At 43.0% G+C, this 12,105-nt stretch overlaps 1 protein-coding gene across 1 annotated transcript in view; it reads right to left on the reverse strand.

Annotated features, from left to right (window-relative positions):
- TTC1 (tetratricopeptide repeat domain 1) overlaps window positions 1-12,105 on the reverse strand; it is a 43,726-nt gene that overhangs the window by 11,756 nt on the left and 19,865 nt on the right. The window contains exons 4-6 of the mRNA XM_001506236.5: window positions 11,883-11,995; window positions 10,488-10,524; window positions 8,508-8,656 (exon numbers count right to left, since the gene is read on the reverse strand). Of these exons, the coding sequence (XP_001506286.1) occupies window positions 8,508-8,656; window positions 10,488-10,524; window positions 11,883-11,995 (299 nt within the window). The remainder of the gene's footprint in view (window positions 1-8,507; window positions 8,657-10,487; window positions 10,525-11,882; window positions 11,996-12,105) is intronic.

Here is a 12,105-nt window from a genome sequence, read left to right on the forward strand (position 1 = left end):
TGGGTTTTAACAATGTGAAATATAAAAGGAGGTCGGTATTAGTTGCCTAACGGTTCTAAAATCCACTCTTAACGTCAATTAATCAGTAGCGTGTGTTGGGCCCTGTACTAAGAACTTGGGAGAGTACCTGAATTAGAAGACATGATCTCTGCTCTCCACGAGTTGCAATAATAATAATTATGGTCTTTGTTAAGCGCTTACTATGTGCCAAGCACTGTTCTAAGCGCTGGGGTAGATACAGGGTCATCAGATTGTCCCATGTAGGGCTCACGTTTTTTAATCCCTATTTTTACAGATGAGGTAACTGAGGCCAGGGAGGTTAAGTGACTTGCCCAAGGTCACACAGCAGACAAGCCGCAAGGAGTCCTGCAATCTAGCAGGAGAGACAGAAATTCAAATGAATTACAGATAAGAAGCCAGGTTGTAGAAATATGGGCACATAATGGCCAAAGGGGGGGTCGGAGCGGCTGGGTGCTTAGGTGATGCAGAAGTGCTGAGAAGCAGCGTGGTCTAGTGGGTAAAGCATGGGCCTGGGAGCCAGAGGAACTCGGTGGAACCGGGACTGTGTCTAACCTGTTTTTCTGTAACGATTCCAGCATTTAGACAGTGCCCGACACACAGTGAGCTGTTGACAACATTAGAACAAAGGGTTGGTGGGTAAGAGGGTGGGGGGGACTAGAGATGGTGAGGGTGGGATGGTGAGAAACCAGGTGTTGAAGGATATATGAGTTCAAAAGGGCTTTGCAGACAGGGAGGGCAGTGGTTCACCACATGAGAAGGGGGAAGAAGTTCCAAATGAGACGGAGGGTGACAGCAAGAGGTTGGCAGGAGAGATGAGAACAAGTACAAGGGAGTAGGCTAGCTTGATTAGGGTTTCTTGGGAGGAAGGAGAGAGCTGACTGAATATCTTAAAAGCCTTAACATCTTAAAGAGTTTCTGCAGAGAAGAACATGCAGCCGCTGGAGCCTTCTGAAGAGAGGGAAGATCTGCAGAAGAATGTTTTAGAAAAATGATCCCGACAGCTAAGCGAAGAATGTACTAGAGAGAGGAGAGACTGGAGGCTGGGAAGTAAGAGAGGAGCCTATTTGGGACATGACAAGTGCCTGGCCCAGTGGGGTTGCAGTCTGGATGGAAAGGAAGGAGCAGGTTCTGGAAAAGTTGTGGAGAATCAACAGGATTTGACAACAGAATGAATACGGGGCCTAAAAGAGAGCATGGAATCAATAAAAAAATCGCAAGATGAGGAGAGTAGTGAGGGTGTCAATACATGTTAGGAAAGTTATGCAGAGGAGAGGACCAGAAGGGGGAAGGTGAGAAGTTCGGGTTTGGCCAATTTGAACCTAAAGTGCCGGGGGGACATACATTTCGAGATGCCCTGGAGACAGGAGGAAATTTAAGATTGAAGAGGAGAAGAGAGGGGAAGGCTAAAGAGGCAGATTTGGGACTCATCTGCATTGATGTAGTTACTGACGCGGTGCAAGTGGATGAGTTCAAGGAAATAAAGGGAGATTGAAAAAAGCAGGGGACCCACAACCTGGGCCTCGAGGGACAACCTAAGTTAGGAAATGAGAGTCAGAAGCAATGATGGCAGAAGATCCTGAGCAGGATCAGCCAGAAGTAAGAGGAGAACCAAGAGAGGATCGTGTCTGAAATAAATATGGATGGTCAGTGTTTTGAGGAGGAAGGAGTGGTCCAGGGTCCAAAACAGTTGAGAGGTGAAGGAAGGTTAGGTTGCAGCAGAGTCTATTAGATTTAGTTAGAAAAAGTCATGTATACCTTCGGAGGGAGTGGCTTCAGTGGAGTAAAGGGGGATGCGAGCCAGATTGTAGGTAGGCAAGGAAGGAGGTGAGGGAGAGGGAGGAGGCAACAGGTGTATGCAGCCTGGACAGATATGGGAGGAGGGAGATGGGGCGATAGCTGGATGGTGGAGTCCTGAGAAGTTTTAGCTAGAATACTAATGACCTGATTGAGGGCCCAGGGAAAGGAGCCATCAGAGAGTGAGTGAGGTGGTGGTCAGGAGAGGAGAAGAACACAAGGAAGGGGTAGATTCCGAAAGCAGGCCGGAGATCTTGAGACAATGGATGAGGGGGTGGGAGGGAGTTGGGGAGGTGAAGGGGAAAGTTGAGCATTTACTATATATCAAGCACTATTATCAATATTTTGGATTTCTGAAAGAGGAAAATTTGCTTTTAAATGACTGGTTTAAATACTACACTGAAAATTATCTCAAAATATAACAAGGGTGGACGAATGACCCACAAAACAAGAGTACAAGCAACTGTTCAAATTATTATTATTGTACTTGTTAAGTGTTTAATATGTTCCAAGCACTGTTCTAACCTCTGGGGTAGTTATACAAATTAATCAGTTTGGACAAAGTCCCTGTCCCACATGGGGCAATCGGTCTAAGCAAGAGAGACTAGAACTACTCCCCATTTTACAGTTGAGGAAACTGAAGGACAGAGAAGTTAAGTGACTTACTCAAGGTCACTCTGCAAGCGAGTAGCAGAACTAGGATTCATTCATTCATTCATTCATTCATTCATTCGTATTTATTGAGCACTTACTGTGTGCAGAGCACTGTACTAAGTGCTTGGAAAGTACAATTTGGCAACAGATAGAGACAATCCCTACCCAACAACGGGCTCACATCAGAACGCAGGTCCTCTGACTCCTAGGCCTGTACTCTCACCACTAGGCCATGCTTCTTCTCTATATCATTTGCTAAGCATTAAGGAACATTTTAAAAGTGAGTTTTTTGCTTACTGTACCACATAGGAATACTGTTCAACTGTTCTCTCGGTGTAAGATGGGTTAAAATTATGCTTTTGAACATTCAATTCATTTTTTCATTTAATTTTCTTTCCAGTATCAAGTACCGCCAAGATTAAAGTTCAGGCATGCTTTCTATAATATGGATTTACGTGTTTATCCTGGATTTTAAAAATTCTCTCTGGCTTTGAAATTTAGAACGCATTTGTTTTCCCTGGAGAGTCTGGGGAGTCCACTGACAGACATGTGCCATTCCCATCTGTCAGCAGTGGTTAACGCAATCCATGTTCTGCACTTTAAAATTCATGTCAACTGCCAGCAACTGAAGGACCAAGGGGCCTTTCAATATGTTTCCACCCCAGTTCTTCCTCCCAACTCCATTTTCACAACATACAATTTTCCTCTCGATGCCAGACCTCTTTCTGCTTTTTCTTTTGAGCCCAGTTATGCAAAGATTTAGGGGCGAACGGCATTTAAAAACCCCACAGAAAACATTGGCAGTTGCCAGACCGCTTTTCTCCCGTTCTCTCCATGTGACATCAGTTTCATGAGAGGAGCAGTCTGGTGCATAATCAGGCATCACAGATGGGAACTGATGATGCACACAGGGCCGGGAATTTATTATTATCATTAGTATTAACAGTAATAATACTAAAAATGAGTAGCATTTAAGTGCTTTAGGAAATAGTTCTATCGGTTCTGTTGTATTGTACTCTCCCAAGCATTTAGTACACAGTAAGGGCTAATGAAATACCACTGATTGATTACTGCGTGTCTGGCACTGCACTGAGCCTGGGGCAGATACAAGTTAATCAGATCATAGTCCCTTTTCCACACGAAGCACACAGCCTAAGTAGGAGGGAGAACAGACATTTACATCCCCATTTTACAGACGAGGAAACAGAGGCACAGAAAAGTTTAGTGACTTGCCCAAGGTCACACAACAGCTAAGTCCACTGACTTTGAGGCCCACGCTCCTTCCACTGGGCCACGCTCTTTCACAAATCAAATCGAAAAGGGAAAAATCCGGTTGGAGGTCAGTCCACTAGCTGCCCTGCCCAGTTGGACTGCTGAAGCCATTCAGCCCAAACTGCTGAAGATGAAGGTTGTGTATGAAGAAGCCTCTAACAAGACAGATGATCCATCACAAATTTGCATTGACCATAAGGCCTTTTAAATCTGGCCCTGACAGGCCCCCAGTGCTGTATGTACAGCAGCTTAATTGTTCTGTGACCTCTTTATCAAAATTTAGCAACTGCATGCTTCCTGACACATCTATCAGTTCTAATGGCAAAGACCCTTTCTGGGGACAGAATGACGCTAATGTAGAGTGACCCATACTGACCAAATTCACCTGAAGAATTAAAATGCTAAAAAATTTTTAGTTATCAGCATTTTCTAAGAGAAAGGCTCACAAAGGCAAGCTTCGGCTGAAATCAGAAATCAGTCTCTGGCGGCAATGTCAAATAACACCGATTAGGGCTATTTCTAGTTGCAAAGACTGCTATGTGCATATCTCTGCTTTTTTCACTGCTTGGAAACAAATATCTGTTCAGAATTTCGGGGCTTATTTTAAACTCTGAAGGAATCTGCTATCCTTTCAAGAACCTGCTTATTTCACAGCAACCTGTAATATCAAATTGAAGGTGACACTGGAATATATTAAGAAATAGCAAATAAAATTTTGCTTGGAAATGAAAAAGCAGTTGGATGGGAAGAAGCTTGTTTACAACAAGGTAACTTTGCTTTTAAGCAAGATACAGCAATTTTACCCCAAGAGCAAATTTAAACAGGCAAAAGATGCTCAGAGCACACAATGCTTTTAATAAGCCAACACAAAGAACTTGGAAATTAACCAGAAAAGACATGACAGATTAAATGCTATCAATAATTTAGTTAATGTCTTCTGAAACCTCATCTTACAAAACGATATTGTACAGAAGACAGTGAATAAAATTGCACTTTTGAGCTTAGAAAAGTGTTTGGTGACCATCTCCACTCCATCTCATTTAAATCGATGAAGTACACTGTATCGCTGTGGCCTTTTTGGCCAAACGAATATCTATACACTTTGAGAGATTTGCTCTTTCTCCCATCACCTCTAATAGATGCTTCTAGAAAATGCTTCTAGAGCTTAAGTGATGTTCATTTTCAGCTTTAAAAACAGCACTGAGCTGTCAATTATTCAGGGCCCATTTAGACATCTACTTGGCACAAGTACTCTTTCTACCTCAGTCATTTCACCACCTATTTGTATCTCCACTCAAGATTTTAAGTGGAGGCTGAAATTCTACGGATTCCTCAGACAAATCACCCATACTCTCCATACCACTATATCACAGCTAATTGAGAGTTAACTGTCATTTAAATTGTGTGGCTAAACGCTCCAACGAAACCCACTACACTTACCTATTCAGCAAAGAGATGGCGACTTAATCGAAGGCCACAAGAATGAACCACCGTGGGCAGTGTTTCACAGAACCGAACCCTGTATCAACTCTATTCTTGACTTTTGGACAAGGATTGTCTGAGGACCATTTTAAATCTTAATATTCAGAATCAGACAGGAAGACTTTTGCAGGCATGACAATCTCCTGGACTAATATGAAATTGTCTGTGGACACTGCAGCTGACCGGCAGCTGGGAAGCAGGAGAGCAATACAGCAGAGCTGCCGCTTCCCCACTTTGGCCAGCAGACTGACTCCCTCCAACCAGTCTGGGCCGGAAAAGGTTACTGGGATCCAGAGAAAAATTTGGATCCCCTCTGGACAGAATCTGAGAAGTCCACAATCAATCAGTGGTATTTATTGAGTGCTTATCGCTTGGCACAAAGTAAGCACTTAACGAATACCATAATTATTATTATAGTCCAAGTACTGTACTAAATATAAGGGCTTGGAAGAGTAAAATGGAATTAGCAAACACGCTCCCTGTCCAAACCAAGTTTCCAACCTAGCGGAACAGTGTGGCCTAGTGGATACAGCACCGGCCTAGGAGACAAAAGGACCTGGGTTCTAATCCCGGCTGTGCCAACTGTCTGCTTTATGACCTTAGGCAAGTCACTTCACTTCTCTGCACCTCAGTTACCTTACCTGTAAAACAGGGATTAAGACTGTGAGCCCCATTTGGAACAGGGACTGTGTCCAACCTGATTACCTTGTATCTACCCAAGCACTTAGAACAGTTCCTGGAACAAAGTAAGTGCTTAAATACCATTTTTTTTAAAAAAAGGGATCCTGTTGCTATCGATCAGTACATTTGGTCCAATCCCAGACATCCTGTATTTAGGAGGATCAAAGGCATGTATGGATCTTGAAATTCCTCCCAGGATTCCACTAAGAAAGTTGTATAAGTGCTAGAAGCCATAACTGAGGTATAGCACAAACTGGCATGAGAAAAACAGGATTCTATTTGGAAGGTAGAAATAAGCAGAGAAAACGGAGGAAGTTCATGAGGCAGAGAAAACGGAGCAAGTTCACAAGGCAATCAGCTGCATCTACTGGAGGATTTGGAGGCTGATTAACATACCATCCGCCCACCCAGAATTCAGTTTCAATCAGATGGCCATGTGGACTGAAGCCTGAACTTGAGCAAGCTCTGAAAACCCGGGCTTTAGACGCAAATCATCTCCCGACTACTCTTCTAACCAAGCCACACTAACCTTCCCTTTCATCTCACTGACAGTTTGGAGAGAAATAATTTAGGGACCTGAGAGGCATGTTAGGTTTCTCCGGACCGGAGTCAAAACATCCTATTTCAACTCCAGCTACCAATGAGGAAGGGCTAGGATGACTTCCTCCCCTCCCACCGCTGCCCAGCTCCCCCCACCCACCAGGGCCCTTTTCACACTATTGGCCCCAAAACTATGCCCATCCTAGAAGAATGCAGAAAACCTGCAAAAGATGGCGAGCGATAGAGCAAACTGCACCAATCTGGTGGCCATCTGTGACTTGGCTACTTCGGAATGCTCTCTAAATATCTCTGCGTGACCTGTCCCCATGTCTGAAACCCAGGAACCCTTGGAGGTGGCACTCCCAGCCAGGAGCAGCAATAAAAGGGAAAAGGCCTTAATAATGACGATGATAAGAGTAATTTGTTAATTACTGTTCTAAGCACTGGGTAAATACCAGCTAATCAGATTGGACACAATCCCTTTCCTGAAGGGTACTCACAGTCTAAATAGGAGGGAGAACAGGTACTGAACCCCCATTTTACAAATGAGGAAACTGAAGCCCAGAGAAGGGAAATGACTTGCCCAAGGTCAGCAGACAAGTGGCAGAGCTGGGATTAGAATCCAGGTCCTTTGACACCCAGGCCTGTGCTCTTTCCACTAGGCCATAGGGGAGCTGGAGGGAGGGGGGGAAGAAAGAGAAAGAGAGAGAGAGAGAGAGAGAGCGTCTGTCCATCCTCTCTCATCTTTTACTACCAGCCACACTATTTGTCTTAGGAGCAGACCACTGAGGGAGGGACACAGAAGAAGAGACAAAAAGAGGGAGGGGAGGAAGGAAGAGAAAATCAGAAAGACTTTCTTCCCCTCACCTGTGGACAACTGCCTCATCCTCCAATGAAATCCTACTCTCTAACTGCAAGAAATAAAGGACCTAAATAAAATAAAATTATATTTTCTTTTGTTCATCCAAATGATAAAGCACTAGAATGCTAAAACTTTATTGACATTTTAACATTTGACATGTTAAGTGTATTAACATTTGCAGGTTTTCTGACAAATCATATAACTGTAAAAGTGCTCCTTTCATAAGAAAGGATTTGACAAGCCTGGCTTACAGTTCGCAGAAGCTAAGATTGGGTCATATTCCTGATGGGGATATGTCTAGAACTCATACCCCTGAATTTCAATAGGAGCTCGAATTAGGTGAATACTTGGTTCTGCTGCAAAGTACGTTATAAACACGCACTTGGTTACACGCTAGTGGGGACTAGGGAATGTTCTTCACTCAACAGAAGCATCATGGCCTACTGGAAAGAGCATGGACGTGGGAGTCAGAAGACCTAGCTAGGTTCTAATCCTGGCTCCGTCACTTATCTGCTTTGTGATCTTGGGCAAATCATTTCTCTGTTCCTCAGTTATCTCATCTGTAAACTGGGAATTTAGCCTGGGAGCCCTATATGGGACAGGGACTGCATCCAACCTAATTACGTATTTATCCTAGCAGTTAGGACAGTGCCTGGCACATAGTACACACATAATAATGAATAACTAATTAAAAAAATATATTTGGGCTCAGTGTGCCATGTTATTAGGAAAAACTACATGTATCCGCACACTACGGAATGGGCATATTTTGCTTGGACACAATCTTTTTTTTAATGGTATCCTATAAGCACTTACTATGTGCCAGACACTGTACTAACTGCTGGAATAGATAAAAACTAATCAGACAGGACACAGTCCACATCCCACGTGGGGCTCACAGTCATAATATTATTATTATCCCCATTTTACAGATGAGGTAACTAAAGCCGAGAAGAGTTAAGTGACCATCCCAAGGTCACGCAGAAACAAGCGCAGAGCCGGGATTAGAACCCAGGTCCTTCTGACTCCCAGGCCTGTGCTCTATCCCCTGGGCAACACTGCTTCCCTAACCTGTACAGCCCTTTCCACAGCTAGGGAAGCTGTTGCTAGCTGTGGGACGATAAAGGATGAAGAGCACTCACAGGGAAGAAAAAGTCACTATTTTACTTCATTCTTTCTTTATGTACTAAAAAGAACTGACCATGCAAGCCTCTCTTGCTTGATGCACCGAAGGATCCTTTTCTAAGATGGATTTGTAGTCTTCCAAGGCCTCATCTAGCTTCTCTGTTTTCTCATACAGCTCCGCTCTCCTCAATATTGCTCTGATGTAGTTGGGATTTAATTCAATGGCTGTAAAGAAAGGATGCAGTTACTATGGCATTTTAAAATATTTTGCAACTGGCAGATTTAAATAATAAGCAATCTGACACCACATACACACACAGAGATTTCAAAAAGTGTTACATCACGATTAATAATAAGCATACCATTGTCAGGTAACTGATAGAACATACTGCTCTTTAATCCCAAATTTTAATTTAATTTTTTAAAACTGGTATTTGTTAAGCACTTACTATGTGCCAGGCACTGTAATAAGCACTGGGGTAGCTATAGCTAATCAGGTTGGACACAGTCCATTTCCCACATGGGGCTCATCAGTTTTAAACCCCATTTTACAGATGAGATAACTGAAGCACAGAGAAGTTAAGAGACCTGCTCAAGGTAACACAGCAGACAAGTGACGGAGCCAGAGCTAGAATCCAGGTCTGACTCCCAGTCCTGTGCTCTATCCACTCTGCCAAGCTGCTTCTGCGGTAATCGGCAGGGTCACAAAGCACAAATGGCATTTAAAATTCAGTTCAGGTTTTCACAACGCCGGTAAAGAACTTCACCTACGTCAGTGGACACTGCCTATGTCGGCCCTGTCAGCTTCCTTTTAAGAGCTCCGGCAGGTGGATGAACAAAGAGTTTCAATGAGCTAGAAGGGTTCAGGAAAAGCCCTTGGGTTGTCCTTCCTTTTCCTCTTAATTTCTTGGTGGGGTAAACAACATTAACTGGCACATCTGGAACGGAATGCTAAACGGTTCCCTTCCCTGTCCCTGCTAATCACAAGCTCTCAAGACATTTCCCCGCCCATTTTGCAACACAGGAAGAAGACTTGAAAAGCAGGCTGCTTCCCAATTTACACTATTCAGGAAGCACAATTTTCTACCAGTAGAGAGGCCTCCTAAAATATTCTAGTCAGACACGCCTGCCGCTTCTTCCTCTTGAGGTTCTAAGGGAACCCATGTACAATACACCAAATGGATTACTGCCTATGATATTGGACAGGGCGAATTCGCTTCAGAGGCTCCTGAAAATTCTGTGCCAAAGTTTCAATCAAAGCTTTATGTTTTTTAATGCTCTTCAGTACTTTGTTGCACCCTTATTGACGGAATTTAGATAACGTATGCGTGTGCGGGGGGCATAAACACAAATATCTGAAAGAAGGAACTTGATGAAAAACACTGCAATACCCTTATTTTCCATGCTGAAAAAACCCATACAGGGAAGCCTGAGGGGGGCAAAAAAAAGTCAACTCTGTGCTCCCTCAGCCACTGAGTTATTGTTCGCTTTCTGATTTGCAAGGCAGGACTCACGTCAAAGCTGTAGAGGGGAATTTTGAAAGAACACCCAGATTTAACATCTGGGGATTTTGACGGTTAGGTTGTGAACATGATGGCCAATAATGGAAAAAAAAAATCTCTACGGGGAACTGATAGGAGTCAGAGAAGAGATTCAGTGACCATGCAAAAGTCTGGCCTGGGAATAGGGGACTAAAATGATGGGGGTCTGGAGGTGGGGTGAGAAGAGAAATAAAGACTCTGGATCCAGATACACAATCCTAAGAAAATGTTTCAAGTTGGCAAATTGGAGCTGTTCAAAGCAATGTCTGTACATTCTATGACTGAGGTTGTTCTCCCTTCCCTCACATTTTTTTTTCTACTGCTAAATGATTATAAAAGCCTGCCTCGGCTTACATTATGGTTACTAGCCAACAACACATCCTTTATTTGAAATATACAAAGGCTTTTCTCCACAACCTCCCACCCGCTCCACTCCCCATATACCACCCCCACCAGCATTTGCTTCTCTAGAACTGATATTACTTCTTGATTACTCAAGATAGAAAAGCTTGTACCTTTACTGCAGTCAATCAAGGCAGCATCTTTTTTGTCCTAAAAGAAAATACATCATTAATACACTCATACTAATTCTAATGCTCTATGTCATTGATGACATTTTATTTGGGTGTTTCTATTTACTCAATTATAAACATTTTTAGGGTTCTGTTTGTGTGATTTTTTAAATTAAAGATCCCACCCTACAGTCTTTAGCTACTGCATGGTTTAAAGACACATTTACTGTTTAATATTTTCTTTCTTCCTAACAATAGACACTTCTCAAATGAAAACAAGTCCTCTCCTCCTCATGGCATTCACCCAACCAAGGCCACTAAAATCACATTCTCATCTTTGAATTATGAGCTTTCTGCAACCCTGATACACAGTCCAGGCATTTACAAGTATTGTTCCTTCTTTATATAACCCAGGATGTGGAATTTCCCTTGAGCTTGGCCTTCCTCAGCACTGTATCAATTCTCAGTTTTCTAGCAAGTGCATCCTTCAAAGCCAAGACGATGGAATGATGGCGGATGGGTTTCCAAATACAACCTTTTTTCTTTTTTTTTTCCTGGAGGTATCAGATGGTAAAGAAACAGCTATCTTAGAGATCCAGATTTCTTACACTGCAGATGTACTTAAGTCACACACAGCTCAGGTATAAAATGTATGGTTCACATATTAGCTAGAAGCTCTCTTTGTAAAGTGATTTTCAAGTTTCTGATACATGGACTTCGCCATTTTCATTATGACATTTCCTTGGCAACTGGGGGTACTTAAAATCACTTCTTTGTTTCATAAATCTTTGTTCTCTTTTGATGAGTGAGGTAAAATGCTCTATGACTGTTTGCACATTCCACTCCATATCAGACCCAACCATACCCACCACCAGCAGATATCCCACTAGCAAAAACAATGCAGACTGTTGACGAAAATCTGCTCCTGTCATACATAAAGAGGGGGCAGAAGTCTGACTTCTGACCAAGGAGTAAAGAACAAATGGGAACCAGAAGAAGAATTTGCCTTATGGCTCAGGGTGGGTCATTCCTTCCAGGATTCATAATTTATAGATGGAGAAAAAGAAGAGTTAAAGGCCTGGCCCTAGGTCACCTAGCCAATCAAAGCCAGGTCTAAAATTCCCCAGTCTTCTGGGAGTCAACTTCACGGCCTTCTAAGGCTTTACAAAGTCCTCCTGCAATCTGACCGTGAAACAGCAATTATTTCAGCAAGTTGACCATTTGGCCTTTACCCTTCGCACACCAACCTTATAGCAGCCTTCTTGTTTCTAGTAAAGAGTTGGATGAAAGCGAGGAGCAGAAATCTAGGAGTAGCTATTCATATTCCAAGTAATACTACCTATCGAGCTATCTCTTCGCTGTATCCCGGCAAGTAAAAGGTCATCCAAACAAACTTACCTGTTTCATCCTCGCCGCAGCTCTATTTGAAAAGAGTATAGACCTGTCTGGACGGTAGCAAGCCGGGCAAGTCTGGAGAGCTCTGCTATACGAACTTTCAGCTTCCGTATATTCTGTAGGTTAAAAAGGTAAGTAGAGAGGAGGCAAAAATGGAACAGAAGTTCCCATTTGGGTTACAGCTTTGATACCATTCCCATGCTATATAATCTTCTCTCAAGTCCTG

This window comes from Ornithorhynchus anatinus, chromosome X1, assembly GCF_004115215.2.
Source record: "Ornithorhynchus anatinus isolate Pmale09 chromosome X1, mOrnAna1.pri.v4, whole genome shotgun sequence".
Lineage (NCBI taxonomy): Eukaryota > Metazoa > Chordata > Mammalia > Monotremata > Ornithorhynchidae > Ornithorhynchus > Ornithorhynchus anatinus.